The sequence below is a fragment of the Mytilus californianus genome, unplaced genomic scaffold (assembly GCF_021869535.1).
Source record: "Mytilus californianus isolate M0D057914Y unplaced genomic scaffold, xbMytCali1.0.p SCAF_8, whole genome shotgun sequence".
Taxonomy (NCBI): Eukaryota; Metazoa; Mollusca; class Bivalvia; order Mytilida; family Mytilidae; genus Mytilus; species Mytilus californianus.
Window position 1 is genome coordinate 107,643,722 of NW_026262734.1, and position 18,279 is coordinate 107,662,000.

General features: G+C 31.6%; 1 protein-coding gene and 1 long non-coding RNA gene across 2 annotated transcripts; one reads left to right on the forward strand and one right to left on the reverse strand.

Annotated features, from left to right (window-relative positions):
- Positions 1-5,553: 5,553 nt before the first annotated feature.
- Positions 5,554-8,580, reverse strand: LOC127710970 (uncharacterized). Its single transcript, XR_007986429.1, has 3 exons — positions 8,540-8,580; positions 6,120-6,217; positions 5,554-5,739 (listed from the first exon to the last, which is right to left on the reverse strand). It is a non-coding gene; the product is annotated as an uncharacterized LOC127710970 (long non-coding RNA).
- Positions 8,581-12,317: 3,737 nt separating this feature from the next.
- On the forward strand, positions 12,318-17,874 carry LOC127712966 (uncharacterized). Its single transcript, XM_052219549.1, has 5 exons — positions 12,318-12,335; positions 13,003-13,125; positions 14,186-14,323; positions 15,633-15,813; positions 17,799-17,874. Exons 1-5 carry the CDS (start codon positions 12,318-12,320, stop codon positions 17,810-17,812), a joined length of 474 nt encoding a protein of 157 aa, XP_052075509.1. The 3' UTR covers positions 17,813-17,874.
- Positions 17,875-18,279: the final 405 nt, after the last annotated feature.

The following is an 18,279-nucleotide window of genomic DNA, read 5'->3' on the forward strand; positions in this document are numbered from 1 at the left end:
CCAAACAAGTATAAAGTTGAAGAGCATTGAGGACCCAAAATTCCAAAAAGTTGTGCCAAATACGGCAAATGAGATTCCATGCTAGCATAGGTCTGACAACTTGACTGTGGATACACTCGAGTGAAAAATTAAGACAACAGTATTTTACCGATGAATACACAAACCGATGTCTGAAAACAAAAACGGAGAAAATGAAAAATGTTGATACAAGATACATTGCTTTTTACAACATTTTCATGAATAATTCACAACTCGGACAAAGTTGAAGAGCAGTTAAAACAAAAAAATTCATAAAATAAATTGTGCCAAATCTGGCTACGGTCAAAATATACCAACATCGATATAGCTTTTTAAATAACAATTCACTTTGTTTCAAATGGTATGGTTGTGTTTGTTAAATGATGTATGCAGATTTTTAATTGTATCAGCTGCCGGGAAAAAAATCCCTAAACGCCCTATATATAAATATGTAAATTTCACAGATATATACCATGTAAACGGCATGCAGGCAACTTCACGTCTGGTTTGTGTTTTTGTTAGATGCTTTTCTGCTTTGTATCGATCTGTTAGATTAAGCCCTTTTCAACAAATGTAATAGTTTGTTCTTATAATGTACTGTTACATCATTGTCCCAGGTAAAGGCAGGATTGTCTCCTGCAAACATGTTTAACCCCGCCACATTCTACATAGGAAAAATTGCAACATATGTTTTCATATGTTTAACATATGTTTTTCATATGTTTGAAAACATATGTAAACATATGTTTAGGCCCGACATGAAAACATATGTTTTCGAACATATGAAAAACATATGGAAAACATATGAAAAACATATGTTTTTAAAATCATATGAAAAACATATGTTTTTCATACATGTAAACATATGAAAAACATATGTTTTTCATATGTTTTTTACAAACATATGTTTTTCATATGTTTTCATACCCGGCCTAAACATATGTTTTCATATGTTTGTCCTAAACATATGTTTTCATATGTTTGGCCCAAACATATGTTTTCATATGTTTTTATATTGGTCCTAAATATATATTTTTTATATGTTTTTTTTAAATTGTTCAAATGCATTTATTTTCTCATGTATATGTATTTTTTTTGGGGATAGGTTTTTAAGGGTAATGTTTTGATGTTTTTCTTCTTTATCTTTTTTTTTCTGTCAGGAACTCATTTTGAGTGTAAATACTTCAATGTGATGAGTTGCTGTTTTAAAAAGTAAATAAACCAAAATACCTAACTCCACAGAAAATACATTGCAAAATCAAAAGCTCAAACAAATAAAAAACAACTGTATACAGGCATTCCTTTATGCAGAAAAATAATAATCACAGTCAGTGCTCCATAATTTAAATATCAAGTAGAACCTATTTTTTATTAAGTTGTTGTCTCTTCTATTTTCATATTTTTGTCTCTTTGACATACCCCATTTTTATTGTCTATATTCTACTTTCATATTTTTCCTTCTTTGACATACCACATTTTTATTGTCTATATTCTATTTTCATATGTTTGTCACTTCGACATATACCATTTCTATTGTCTATATTCTATTTTCATATGTTTGTCTCTTTGACATATATGTACCCCTTTGCTATTGTCTATATTCTATTTTCATATGTTTGTCTCTTTGACATATCCCATTTCTATTGTCTATATTCTATTTTCAAATGTTAAGTAATTACTACATGTATTAGTATTGAGGGTAACATAATGATGTATGTGATATTTCTATATCATCATACCCAGATATATAATTGTCTACACTGCTTGCTATTTCTGGTAACATGTAACATGTATGATTAAGAAAAACAACTAGATTGACTTTTGATTTTGAGTTCAGTATAATTAATATTAATATAAAATCAATGTTCTTTCTTTGTTTCTTTACTTCTCAGTTCCTGCAAGTGAAGAAAAGAGTAATTGCATTAGATAATGATATTAATTTGCACTTGAGAATAAAGAATAAAAATAAAAATTTAGTTACCGTAGATCAAATCTGAATACAGAAATGTTTAGAATTTAAATTTTGTATGATAAATTCATTAGGTATTTGTTGTTTCTTTTTTTGCAGTTGATGCAATTTCTGGGTACAACTTTATTTAAGGAATGACTGTAATATTTTTTCTGTCTATGAAGAAATAACATAAAAAATGTGGTGCACACTGAATAACACGCATTTTAAAGTGTGCACCACATTTTTTATGTTATTTTGAATAGACAGAAAAAATTGCTTTAAGTTATGTTTAGTTCTCTCACTTTTATGCTACTTCTGATATTCTAGGTTGCATTAAAAAGACAATAAGGATCAATATTACATATGTTGTAGCATATTCTACTATTTTCATTGGATATTACGATCACATGTTTCAAAGGTTATTTTATGTATCCGAAGCCTTGTATCTTTTTTTACGTATATTGACGCTATGTTTCTATTTAGGAGATAACTATGTTGTATTTTAAGCTCTGACAGCATCAATTGGTGATTTGATGGTTGCAAAATTATGCTATCTGGCGATGCAATGATGCTGTTAGAGTTTAAAATACAATATTGTTATCTTCATTCTAATGAAACTGCCAGAAGCATGTTTTTTTTCTCTTTTCAGGACTTTTATGATATGTTTATGAATGACTTGGTTCAGTTTATACACCAATAAATTCCTTTAAAAAGGCGTTTAAGTCTTATAATTTTTTAAAATTGGAGATAAAGAATTCATTTTTCCACACTCGTAACCTCTATCATACGTAAATAGTACATTGTGTCACTAAATTGGCCTTGCACATGAATATATTTGTTCAACAGGTTAACGCAGGAAATTTTCTATCTGATAAGAAATGAAATACAAAAACTTTTATCATTAAACAAATATATATTTTGTGTTTATTATTTAATTTGATGATAAATGCGAAGTGAAAATAAATATTTTAAACGTTGAGCCGGGATGTGTTATTATCCGCCACAATCTTGTTTACATTGGTTACAAAAAGAAGTTCGGTTAATGTTGCCTACCAAAAAACAACAACGTCAAAAACAACTACCGGAAGTCATCTTGACAAATCATATCAACGTATTCCCCAATATGCAAATCATATAAGAATTATAAATTAAGGACTTTCACTCGGTCAATATAATCTGAACAGGTCCATATATAACGTATTGACCTCGTCAAAAGTCCATAATTGATAACTGTCCCATAGTATCGCTTTCTGCAACACTTAAGTCACAGGCAAGAAAAAACATCACAAATTGAGATATGGCAATCCTTTAAAAAAAAACTGGCTATTTTAATTGATACATTGACCCAAAAAAATATATCTGTTTTAAGGAGGCTTGAGGTTACAAAAATTTAAACATTTGTTTTTTTCATTACAAATTTTATTTATTACACAATTAGTTGTTACTTTATGATATGGTACTAAAATCAACCAAAACATTCAATTCGTTGACCTATATTTTTTATTACTTTTTTCAAATAATCTGTTTCTAAACTAAACAATTGTAAAATTTATGCGATTTCTGTAATTTAGTTCTTTTTTTATTTCGATATTAGCTATTTTTCTCCTAATAACAAAAATGCAGGTTTCTTTTGAAGGCAGATTGTCAGCTTAAATTATTTTACTTATCCATTAAGTATATGATAAAAAAATATAGCAAAAATCCTATACATGTATTTAAAATAAATTGGTTTTAAACACGCAAGCCCCTTAAAAACTTGTTTTTGCATTTGTTTTCTTTTGTATTTGATTAATTTACATATTATATATCAAGGCTTTTTTCATAAAAATAAAATAAATTTCATCTATATCTACCAACCTACAAAGTTGTTAGTTAAAAAGTAACAACCCAATATTATTAGATTGAGAATTATCTTATCAATTAGTATACCTAATCTCTGCAACCTTCTCCTACTGTCAATCTCTTGCAATTTATCCATCCTTTTGGCATCATTTTTTATGTCCTTCATTGTTTTGTCATGATATTCCTTAAAGGTCTGCCAAAAGTTACAGTAGAATTCTAATGAGTCACTCCCATCAAGATTCAGTTTCTTGGTGTGCAGGAATGACCTCTAAAACAGTGAGGAAAAATAAAATAATAAAAAAGACACTCTGTTAGGGAATAAGACAAACATTCACCAACTAGAGGCCCAGCCTACCATAATGTGATAGTAAAAATGAGCCCTATTGGCATTTTCATGAAAGGTTTTAGGACCTATCCAAAATTAAAGTTGCATTTGCCAATTTGACCATGTGAAGCCATTTCTCCCATTCCATAACAAACTAGATAATTCATAATAAATTATAAACATTAGATGAGTAGAATTTTATGGAAATGTTTGATTTTAGCCCCTCCCTCCCCCTCCCCCCTCATTTTCATGAAAAAAGGTTTTAGGACTTAACCAAATTTAAGTTGCATTGGCCAATTTGACCTTGCTCAGCCATTTCTCCTGTTCCATAATAATCTAGATAATTTTGTTTTTAGCCCCCTCCCCCCTCACTTCTTCTCTGAACTGGTCACAAACCCTCAAATTCAAATTAATCCATTTTCCTATTAAATGTATATTTAATGCAATATAATCAAATACAGTGCAAAATAGGTTTTAAATATTATAACTTTCAGTTTAAATTCCTATGATTATCTGAGATATCACATGCTACATGGATGAATGGATGAATAGTTGTTTATAACGTCAAATGATAAGTTAGATATATATTCAGTGGGAATATAATATTGAGAAATGAAGATTGAACCTGCTTTTTATAAGAGCTGCACCAAAGCAGGATTTTTAAAGTGCTAGCTCATAAGGTAACAGATGGCAGAAAGACGTGTCATCTTACACAGACACATTTTTCTCTCTCAGTGCCCACCAGTGAGTCCTATTCTTACTGACTATGCGGTATGGCTCTCATTTCTGAAGGCCGTACGGTGACCTGTAGTTGTTAATTTCTGTGTCATTAGGTCTCTTGTGGAGAGTTGTCTCATTGCAATCATACCACATCTTCTTTTTTATATTTACTGTTTCTAACGCTAGTTGGAACCCCCAGGTTACATGATGCTTGTAGAGCCTGGTTAATAGTTCATGCGATAATGCATTAATATTTTCCAGCTATTTCAAAATCATTACATGAAAATCACTGATTTCCAACACCGTTCACCTTGCCTATATGTTACATAGCAGTGTTGTCTATAGCAAATGTATATAATAAACACTACAGGCCAGCTAGCATTAGGCAGGAGGGTGACTGAGAACTAAAGGGTGCATACAAAAGAAACAACATGTGTAAAGTGTATGATGTTAGAGTTTCAATAAATATATGTAACAATTAAACAATATGTAACTTTTACTACTTTAATTGCAGTTTTATAAATCATGTTGGATTTTTCGTTTGCTCATTGTTGAGGTCTGTACTAAGAACTATCATTGCATATATTTACGACACTTGGTCTTGAATGCAGAGTTGTCTCCTTGGTAATCTTCTAATAACATGCATAATTTTCATAACGGTTTGATTTCTCATTTGATTGTCTTTTTACCTGTCAATTGCATCTGAACACAATGCAGTGGCAACCAGCGCTTGCTCTTATGTGTAGATGTGTCATCTAAGAAGAGGTTAAGTGGCATGGTTACCACTGGTGTACCATCCTCTTTTTGTTGAGCAAAGGGTATTTCTTCTGTCCATTTCTTTCCATTGGCGGGATGAGTTACTTCAACTGATGGTTCAGGTGATCTGTTTAAAATTTTATAGAAGTTATCAAAACATAAAAATCTATCTGCATGTCTTCTTGATTTTTTTGCCATTGCCACCAAGAATACTGGGAACAAAATTTTAATTGTGTGCATAATTTTGTCATTCTACTACAAATAGTTATGAGATTTTTTTTAATGGCAGTATTTGTATCTTGGATATGTGATTTTATCTATACTGGGGATTCATTATTTTTAATGGATACCAGGTGAACCACAAATTTAAATATTCAACAAATTACAAATTTTACTTGACTTGTATGAGGACAACGATATACCATTATATGTCCCGTAAACAGGCATATAAAGATTGTGTTAAATGGAATACTGTATCAAAAAATTATATTTAAATCAAATGTATACCTTTTCAGTTTCTTGGCTGTATTAGGATGTGCTAGGCCTAGTTTTAGTATCTGGGATGGCTTTAAAATCCATATAGGAATCTTTTCTTCATTAAAACCCTGTAATCAATATTTAAACTTCAATGCATATATCTGTTCTGTAATTCTGTAATAATGCTGTATTTTCATTGCATGACTGAGACATGGTATTTTTTTACCAATTTCTACTTATTGAGATTTCCTTTTCTCTGTGTATTTGTTATTAGAGAATTCCATGTGCCGGATATTTGCTAGCAAACTAGCATATACCCATGGCAGATGTGGAATACTATGTCTAGAAATAACCCAATGAATTATTTCTATTATAATAGGACAAATTTGTTTGTTATCCATTATATACTGTAACTCTTACAACTGTACAAATGAAATATATAGGATATAAAACATAATTATTGAATTTGGAGCGAGTGATGTAAACATTTTGTGAACCTCTACTTTTAATGACATCATAAATAACAAGAAATGATTGTAACAGGATATCGATGCTGTTACGAAGTCTCCCAAACGAAGCTCCCATAATTCGAAATTCCCAGTGTCGCCAAAGTCCAGTGAAAATTGGTTTGGTCCAGTAAAGTATATGCATTAGTGATGCCTGGGGACTAACCCTGTATATCATTCAAATCATCTTGGCATGACAAACCAGAATATATATGGTTTAGGGGTGGGGATCTCGACCATTTACAAGATACTAGAACATTGGGGGTGGGGGAACCCCTGGGGACTGACCGCATACATCATTCAAATGTTCAAGACACGACGAACAGGAATATATATGGTTAAGGGGTGGGGATCTCGACCATTTACAAGATATTAGAACATTGGGGGTGGGGGGAACCCCTGGGGACTGACCGCATACATCATTCAAATGTTCGAGACATGATGAACAGGAATATATATGGTTTAGGGGGTGGGGATCTCGACCATTTACAAGATATTAGAACTTTCTCAAATGGCAGGGGATCAGGATGACCCCTGGGGACTAACCCTGTATATCATTCAAACCATCATAGCATGACAAACCAGAATATATATGGTTTAGGGGTGGGGATCTTGACCACTTACAAGATATTAGAACTTTCTTAAATGGCAGGGGGTGGGGGTGACCCCTGGGGACTAACCCTGTACTTCATTTCATGTGCTTTATCATGACAAACCAGAATATATATGGTTTAGGGGTGGGGATCTTGACCACTTACAAGATATTAGAACTTTTTCTAAATGGCAGGGGGTGGGGGTGACCCCTGGGGACTAACCCTGTATTTCATTTGATGTGCTTTATCATGACAAACCAGAATATATATGATTTAGGGGTGGGGATCTCGACCATTTACAAGATATTAGAACTTTCTCAAATGGCAGGGGGTCGGGATGACCCCTGGGGACTAACCCTGTATATCATTCAAACCATCTTAGCATGACAAACCAGAATATATATGGTTTAGGGGTGGGGATCTCGACCATTTACAAGATATTAGAATTTTCTCAAATGGCAGGGGGTGGGGGTGACCCCTGGGGACTAACCCTGTATTTCATTTAATGTGCTTTATCATTTAGAACATTTTCAATTAAAAAGATTGTGTCTATCACAAAAGGTTTTCAATTTATAATCAGTTGAAAATTTTTAAAAATAAAATCCCATAGGGTTCTATAGTAAAACCCTCCTTTCTTTTTGCCCCTCAAAGTACCCCTTTATAAACCCCAATGCACAAACAAAACCCTGATTGCACCACTAGACATGTTAGTCTAGCATATTGTGAAACCCTAAGTTAATCTGACAAGGGGTTTTGGAGAACGGGTGCGGACAAGTTCAAAGAAGAAGAAGAAGAAGAAGAGGCGGACAAGTTCAAAGAAGAAGAAGAAGAAGAAGAAGAAGAAGAAGAAGAAGAAGAACCAATAAGTCTTCCCAAACGAACGAAGACTTAAAAATCAACGGCAACGCATTGCCAATGTCATAAATAATGAGATATAAAGGTTCAGTGATTGTACATAAAAAATTATCATAAATGTATATACGCAATGCAACTTGACTGCGCAAATAGCACAGCTGCATTACATGTATATACAAAAAAAAACTCCAGTCAAGTAAAACTCCATTGTTACCTGATTACAATAAAGTTTCTGAAGTCAAGATTGATACAAAGAACATTCAGTTGAATGGAACATTTATATCATGCTTACAAGGGGTATTTGTATAAAACTTTCTGATTTCTTTTATGGAAAACTTAGTACTACATTTTGGTAGATCATGAATTTCAAATAAAAAATAGCCTCACATTTAATGTATCTATAGAACGAAAGTGAGTTTTTTTAAAGACTGTTAAATTGATTTTCTGAATTGCCCTTAATATTGGTTGGTCTTCACTCTTCAGTCAAAATACCAACCTTTGTTACTATGTCTTCCCAATTAAATTTCCCAATCTTTTTTTATTTCAACTGTTGCAGAGTTGGTAAACTGCTAATACCCAATTCAGCCATCATAAATATAATAAATTTGACAACTTCATCGCTCTAAAAAAAAATATGATAAAATAGTGATCAATGTAATAAGGTATATATTTGCTGACAATATTCATAATAAGTACATCATAGGCAGATAAATGGGGAGCCAAAAAGACAGCCCCCCTTTTACTGGGAATTTTTTTTTATTATATATGGAATCACTGAAGCATGACTGCAGGCCCCCTTTTACAGCAATCTTAGAGAAGGTATAAAATCAATAAAACAAATCATAAAGGAACACTTTATACATTTTAGATAAAATAATGGTTAAATGCTAATTTATAAAAATGTATAAGCTGGGAACAGTATATCTAACAGGGAAATGAATCTGATAGGCTTTTCAGTATAAAATTGATAAAATCTCAGGACTGCACGAGATTTATGGATTTTGGTGGCGTCTGACTGAAAAACTATCGGAACTGCTCAATAAATTAACCACATAATTCTAATCGTAAATAAATACAAGTTTTATCATAAAGTAGATACATTTTGTCATATAAAATGACCAAAAGAAGTGTGATTTATTTGATGTGAAGTGTTTTATAATGTTTTTGAATTTGGGAAGGCAATCGGCGCCATTTTTTTATTACCTTGTTTGCATTCTGTACCATTCTGTGATAAAATGAATGCGATTATAACAATTTTAAAGTGACAGAATACAAGTTTGATACACTGGCATCACTGTAAAACTAGTTTGAATGACATTTTATTGATATTATCAGAAATTATTAGGATAATAGCGAGTATGTATTTAACACATGTCCGTTTCTGTATCGTATCTTTATTACATGTACCTAAAACCTGACGATAAAATAGGCTACAATTAGGTAGTGTCAAGTCCTGTCAATATATATGTTCCTGGTATAAGCAAGCATTTAATGTAAACAGAACTAGCAAAATACACATTTTTTTCAGAGTTTAAAATACATATATTTTAGGCTACATACATGATGGAGCACTGGACTCCATACTTACAACATGATGGGTCGAAGAATTCATCAGTATGTACAAAAGACATTCTGCCTTTGAGCTGAATGGATGCCAATTTTCATGTTCTTGTTCTTGGTTGTACATGTATGTGGTACTGTCTGCTGTTTCATTTTCTACTTCAGATTGAATCCTTTGGGAAAAATCTGCTAATGAAACAGTTTAAACTTTTAAAAGTCATTGCATTGTTATACTTATCCAGAATTAATTATCACGATTTACATTAATAACAAATAACCTCTATTTAGAGTCGGCAAAGTAAACAAACAGAGAGTCTGAGACAACATAAGCTCTACTGAGCTTTTAACCGACACGGTTTGTTTACATTTCATGTTAAAAGTACATTTCTGGAATGTGACCGGAAATTGATTTTGCAGATGACAATGCTTTTAAAACTTACCATGCTCTTGATCAACATCACCAAGTTCCAGATAACCATCATTAAGTTCCAGATAACCGTCATTATCTGTTTCCATTGGTGTGTCTTGTGCCAGTGGTGGTTCAACTTCAATCTGATGCCGATGGTGTTCATCTTCTGCCAATATACGACCGCAAAAATTTTTATCCAACGCAATCATAGGTTTGAACGTTGTTTTCAATTTAGACTCTTTATATATATTTATCATATATTTAGTACAAAATACAGCAATTTTGTATATCTAACAAAGGTTCTTTTTTAGCTAAACCTGTATCGCATACCCCGTATCGCATAGCCAAATCTGTATCGCATACCTGGCGTGACGTCATAAATCAAATGACGTCAACGTTTGACCTATGACGTCCAGTTGCTGTATTTCCTGGCATAGGAAAAAAAGTGAGTTCCCACTCAAGAAATGTCATATCATTTCAACTAAAATCGATATTTTTCAAAAAAATATTACCCAGTAACTTTATAAGCAATTTTTATAAAATAGATACAATAAGTTTTCTAGTGGGAACTCACTTTTGTCCACTGACTGCGTATATAGGAATCCCCTGTTTGTCTGTTAATAATCTCTGAATAGATGATACTTGGTAACATTGTTGTCCATATTTATGTATACAAATGAGTTCAGATTGTAGTATAATGATTAAACTTAACAACAAATATTGAGAAGGTGGGTTGTATTCTACAGGAGGGAATAGTTGACACTACTGTTAGTGAAAGCTTTTAAATACATGGTCTTAAAGTATATTATTTGCCAGTTTCATAGCTCTATATTGAGCATGTAATAAGGTCGTATGGGACATTACGATGTGGATATTAAGCAAATAAGGAAGCCTATAAAAAAAACTAAATCAGCTTGAAAAGTCCTTATGTTCTTTTGTTTGTTTTATTTTCGGACGATTTAAAAAAAAACGTATATCACATTAATCTGATTCTATTTAAATATATGATAAACAGAATAATACATGGCAAAATCCGTATCGCATGCTGTATCACCACTCGACCAATATCAGCCCTCGGGACTGATATTGGCTTCTCGTGGTGATACAGCATGCGATACGGATTTTGCCATGTATTATTCTTTATATATATATATGATTACTTCAGAAATTTTATCTCTCAGTAACCTAAGTTTGAATCCCAGCAAGTTTCAGGGTGTCATATATATGCCATGAAGTGGGAAATTGCATTCAGACCCAGTAGAATCACTGTGTCAACATCTGAATCTTCTATAATTGCTTGTCAAAAATGGGGGTTGGTTGAGTTTCATTTATGTCAGTAAATTCGGAAAGTCGCAGTACAGCTGTTTAAATTGATAATATATTCATCTTCAAAATCTGTTTGTCTTTGATACAGTGGCCAAGTTAACAAGTTTAGAGAAAATAGTAAAGGTTATACAAGCTGATGTGGAACATTTAAAGTCCAATGGAAACACCAGCAAGGCATTTTCCATGGATGATTGTTCCTTCAAGGTAAATTATTGGTAATCTTTAACTTCCCATCAATTTAAATACAAATTACTAGGAAATGTATGTATTTAAATGAAGTTTGAGATTTTACTATTTCTTTGAACACTTGAAATTATAAGAATTAAATAAAAGAGAAGAATGCATAACCTGCAGTTATAAATTTATATCATTCATGTAGCCTACACACTGACACATGTTGTACTTATTATACATTATTGTTATCGTTCAGCTTATTAAATACATGTATATATGCTTTCTTTGAAAAAAATTATCATTCATTTTTTTTCTCGTTATTTTAGGAGAGACTCAACGCCTTCTTGAAGGAAAAATTCACAAGGAATCCTTGGCTAAATGCCCAAACAGATCTAGCGTTCAAGTTAATCTTTATAGCTGTAGAATATTGATATAATTTCTTTTCTTTTTATTCCTCTCTAATTTTCTTCACATATATATATATATATATATAAAATTCAATTATTTATACATATATATACAATTTACATGTAAGTCAAGTGCTCTCCTGAACGGGCTGGAATATTGAAATCACAACCTCAGGTGACTGGCTAATGATTACAATAGTAATTTAAATCAAAACACAGATATAATTATATATACCTGAAATTGATAGGTTTCAATTTTTTTAACAAATACATTGATTAAAAGACTACATTTACACTAAATTATTATCATATATAGCTATCAACTTGACCATCATGAATGGATGATTTATGGGTCAAAATATCACAAATGTTTGATATAATGTTTTTAATATGTATTCATGAAATTCACTATAAAGGTATTTCCACTAGTGGTTGGAAAAAGATTAATGGAATGCATTAAAATGTTCTTTCAAGGGAGTATTACTTTTATTTTACTAGCACATTCTATTATAACTTTCACCTGAAGTATCTTTTACTATTAGGCTTAAGACGAAAAAAAAGGGTAAAATGTTTTGCCCATATCTTAAGAACACCCATTTTTATTTTCATATAAGACTTCAATAGCTCATTAAGGCCATTTATTAAAATTTAAGCAGATTTTATATTTCTTTTTTTTTTTGGGCGACCCAAAATAATAACGATAACCTTTAATTTAATAATGAACCTGTATCTTTAAAATTACTGCAACAGAAAAATTAACACAAATTTATTTATTATGCATTAGCATGAGTTACATCCCTTCAATGCTCTATTGAATAAAAAAAAAAGGAAATTATAAATTAGAAAATAACCTATAGTCCAATTTGAGGGACATTGTTTTTCTTATATATATATTATATAATTAAGGGATATCACCAACAAATTATATTCATAAATTAATTGTTTTATATTTAAAAAAAATGCTATAAATTGTACGATGCTTAACAGTGTCAAATATATAATAATGATCCACTCTAAAATGAATAACCAGCTCTGCTGAAAGTTTGCAGCAACATCACAAACTATAATGATTTTTTACTTCAGAATGAAGTACAAAAATGCCTTCGGATTGATGGAGTTGGTGAGAGGAATAATGTCGCATACAAGGTTGTATGTCAATATGCAGCACAGAGGTATACTGAATACAGGAACCAGTTGAGGAGAAAGGTATTACAGTGTAAAATATTATGTAAATTGTTGTGAAATCATTTTCAACATGGTTCATATTTAGGAGATAACTGTATTGTATTTTAAGCTTGGCCTTTGTAAAACGTAGATTTTACTGTCGCAAATTGAGTTTACCTAACGACGCATAAGGGGGGGGGGGGGGGACTTAAGTCAGTCAGTGCCCCCCCCCCCCCCCCCCTTCGAAAAGTTCTGGATCCGCCACTGTAAAATACAACACAGTTATCTCCATTCTAATGCAGGATATTAAAATAAATACCATTTAACAAATATTTTTTGCATAAAATGACATAAATGAAAAAGTCCTCGAAACTGTTGCGTTGTCTTTAGCAACTAAACAATGTGACGTTATATGTATACTCACGATGTCAAACATAAAACTCTACAGAGTATTACATTGTTAAAGTACAATTTAAGTAAGACAATATAGGAAAAGTGTACTGACATAAGAGGTCTCTAAATGCATTAGCTCCAAATGGAGCTTTCGTTAGTATAAGTCCGGATGATATTAATTATGTGTATCAACAGGTATAATTGTGAAAGCATAAAAATATAGTATATGCCAATACACATAATTAAAAGCACCTGGTGATGTTTATAGCCTGACCGGTTTTGGTCCGAAAGGGCCGAACCTTAGACATCAGAGGCAGAATGGTGGTTAAATGTTAGCACCCTATATATTTAGATACGGTAACCATGTTAAGTTAATTCAAAATTATTGTACTACAGAAGTACACACGCATAAGAAGGTGTGTAGGAAGGTTCTGCATATGATAATGAAAATGTCAATGAAGCATAATTATTTCAGGGTTTGTGAAAAGGGAGATAATTTAAGGTTTTGCTTAAATATTACAAGTGGGGTGATTAATCACTCAATAAGGTAATTATTTCCCCTCATATAAGTTTGCAGAAACCTATCTTGTTTTTCACACAAAAAGGGGGGCCCAGGATCTGCCTATGATAATGCTGTACCTAATTAATTATAACTTCAGCTAAATTATTGTTCATATAATGGATTGAAATATGCTGTTTTTGTTTTTAGTTAATAGCAGACATTAAAGCTGGAAAAGATGTGCAATCTTCTGCAATCGATAAATTTGCAGAGGACTACCTGGCAGTGTATTTATCTGCCGGGCAGCAGTCTGATTCCAGAGATAGGATGCAGTTATGTATCATACTAGTAAGTTACAATGTAGAAAAGTTTTGTAAGAATATAAAAAAAAGTTTTCATTTTAGTTATCGATAATATAACATCATACACTTTACACATGTTGTTTCTTTTGTATGCACCCTTTAGTTCTCAGTCACCCTCCTGCCTAATGCTAGCTGGCCTGTAGTGTTTATTATATACATTTGCTATAGACAACACTGCTATGTAACATATAGGCAAGGTGAACGGTGTTGGAAATCAGTGATTTTCATGTAATGATTTTGAAATAGCTGGAAAATATTAATGCATTATCGCATGAACTATTAACCAGGCTCTACAAGCATCATGTAACCTGGGGGTTCCAACTAGCGTTAGAAACAGTAAATATAAAAAAGAAGATGTGGTATGATTGCAATGAGACAACTCTCCACAAGAGACCTAATGACACAGAAATTAACAACTACAGGTCACCGTACGGCCTTCAGAAATGAGAGCCATACCGCATAGTCAGTAAGAATAGGACTCACTGGTGGGCACTGAGAGAGAAAAATGTGTCTGTGTAAGATGACACGTCTTTCTGCCATCTGTTACCTTATGAGCTAGCACTTTAAAAATCCTGCTTTGGTGCAGCTCTTATAAAAAGCAGGTTCAATCTTCATTTCTCAATATTATATTCCCACTGAATATATATCTAACTTATCATTTGACGTTATAAACAACTATTCATCCATTCATCCATGTAGCATGTGATATCTCAGATAATCATAGGAATTTAAACTGAAAGTTATAATATTTAAAACCTATTTTGCACTGTATTTGATTATATTGCATTAAATATACATTTAATAGGAAAATGGATTAATTTGAATTTGAGGGTTTGTGACCAGTTCAGAGAAGAAGTGAGGGGGGAGGGGGCTAAAAACAAAATTATCTAGATTATTATGGAACAGGAGAAATGGCTGAGCAAGGTCAAATTGGCCAATGCAACTTAAATTTGGTTAAGTCCTAAAACCTTTTTTCATGAAAATGAGGGGGGGGGGGGGGGGGGGGGGGAGGGAGGGGCTAAAATCAAACATTTCCATAAAATTCTACTCATCTAATGTTTATAATTTATTATGAATTATCTAGTTTGTTATGGAATGGGAGAAATGGCTTCACATGGTCAAATTGGCAAATGCAACTTTAATTTTGGATAGGTCCTAAAACCTTTCATGAAAATGCCAATAGGGCTCATTTTTACTATCACATTATGGTAGGCTGGGCCTCTAGTTGGTGAATGTTTGTCTTATTCCCTAACAGAGTGTCTTTTTTATTATTTTATTTTTCCTCACTGTTTTAGAGGTCATTCCTGCACACCAAGAAACTGAATCTTGATGGGAGTGACTCATTAGAATTCTACTGTAACTTTTGGCAGACCTTTAAGGAATATCATGACAAAACAATGAAGGACATAAAAAATGATGCCAAAAGGATGGATAAATTGCAAGAGATTGACAGTAGGAGAAGGTTGCAGAGATTAGGTATACTAATTGATAAGATAATTCTCAATCTAATAATATTGGGTTGTTACTTTTTAACTAACAACTTTGTAGGTTGGTAGATATAGATGAAATTTATTTTATTTTTATGAAAAAAGCCTTGATATATAATATGTAAATTAATCAAATACAAAAGAAAACAAATGCAAAAACAAGTTTTTAAGGGGCTTGCGTGTTTAAAACCAATTTATTTTAAATACATGTATAGGATTTTTGCTATATTTTTTTATCATATACTTAATGGATAAGTAAAATAATTTAAGCTGACAATCTGCCTTCAAAAGAAACCTGCATTTTTGTTATTAGGAGAAAAATAGCTAATATCGAAATAAAAAAAGAACTAAATTACAGAAATCGCATAAATTTTACAATTGTTTAGTTTAGAAACAGATTATTTGAAAAAAGTAATAAAAAATATAGGTCAACGAATTGAATGTTTTGGTTGATTTTAGTACCATATCATAAAGTAACAACTAATTGTGTAATAAATAAAATTTGTAATGAAAAAAACAAATGTTTAAATTTTTGTAACCTCAAGCCTCCTTAAAACAGATATATTTTTTTGGGTCAATGTATCAATTAAAATAGCCAGTTTTTTTTTAAAGGATTGCCATATCTCAATTTGTGATGTTTTTTCTTGCCTGTGACTTAAGTGTTGCAGAAAGCGATACTATGGGACAGTTATCAATTATGGACTTTTGACGAGGTCAATACGTTATATATGGACCTGTTCAGATTATATTGACCGAGTGAAAGTCCTTAATTTATAATTCTTATATGATTTGCATATTGGGGAATACGTTGATATGATTTGTCAAGATGACTTCCGGTAGTTGTTTTTGACGTTGTTGTTTTTTGGTAGGCAACATTAACCGAACTTCTTTTTGTAACCAATGTAAACAAGATTGTGGCGGATAATAACACATCCCGGCTCAACGTTTAAAATATTTATTTTCACTTCGCATTTATCATCAAATTAAATAATAAACACAAAATATATATTTGTTTAATGATAAAAGTTTTTGTATTTCATTTCTTATCAGATAGAAAATTTCCTGCGTTAACCTGTTGAACAAATATATTCATGTGCAAGGCCAATTTAGTGACACAATGTACTATTTACGTATGATAGAGGTTACGAGTGTGGAAAAATGAATTCTTTATCTCCAATTTTAAAAAATTATAAGACTTAAACGCCTTTTTAAAGGAATTTATTGGTGTATAAACTGAACCAAGTCATTCATAAATATATCATAAAAGTCCTGAAAAGAGAAAAAAAACATGCTTCTGGCAGTTTCATTAGAATGAAGATAACAATATTGTATTTTAAACTCTAACAGCATCATTGCATCGCCAGATAGCATAATTTTGCAACCATCAAATCACCAATTGATGCTGTCAGAGCTTAAAATACAACATAGTTATCTCCTAAATAGAAACATAGCGTCAATATACGTAAAAAAAGATACAAGGCTTCGGATACATAAAATAACCTTTGAAACATGTGATCGTAATATCCAATGAAAATAGTAGAATATGCTACAACATATGTAATATTGATCCTTATTGTCTTTTTAATGCAACCTAGAATATCAGAAGTAGCATAAAAGTGAGAGAACTAAACATAACTTAAAGCAATTTTTTCTGTCTATTCAAAATAACATAAAAAATGTGGTGCACACTTTAAAATGCGTGTTATTCAGTGTGCACCACATTTTTTATGTTATTTCTTCATAGACAGAAAAAATATTACAGTCATTCCTTAAATAAAGTTGTACCCAGAAATTGCATCAACTGCAAAAAAAGAAACAACAAATACCTAATGAATTTATCATACAAAATTTAAATTCTAAACATTTCTGTATTCAGATTTGATCTACGGTAACTAAATTTTTATTTTTATTCTTTATTCTCAAGTGCAAATTAATATCATTATCTAATGCAATTACTCTTTTCTTCACTTGCAGGAACTGAGAAGTAAAGAAACAAAGAAAGAACATTGATTTTATATTAATATTAATTATACTGAACTCAAAATCAAAAGTCAATCTAGTTGTTTTTCTTAATCATACATGTTACATGTTACCAGAAATAGCAAGCAGTGTAGACAATTATATATCTGGGTATGATGATATAGAAATATCACATACATCATTATGTTACCCTCAATACTAATACATGTAGTAATTACTTAACATTTGAAAATAGAATATAGACAATAGAAATGGGATATGTCAAAGAGACAAACATATGAAAATAGAATATAGACAATAGCAAAGGGGTACATATATGTCAAAGAGACAAACATATGAAAATAGAATATAGACAATAGAAATGGTATATGTCGAAGTGACAAACATATGAAAATAGAATATAGACAATAAAAATGTGGTATGTCAAAGAAGGAAAAATATGAAAGTAGAATATAGACAATAAAAATGGGGTATG

Bases quoted from the DNA above. Each gene is read 5' to 3' on its own strand.
- LOC127712966 (XM_052219549.1), top strand. The intron at 13,126-14,185 runs GTATTACAGTGT...TTTTGTTTTTAG, and splicing joins GGAACCAGTTGAGGAGAAAG to TTAATAGCAGACATTAAAGC. The intron at 14,324-15,632 runs GTAAGTTACAAT...TCACTGTTTTAG, and splicing joins TGCAGTTATGTATCATACTA to AGGTCATTCCTGCACACCAA.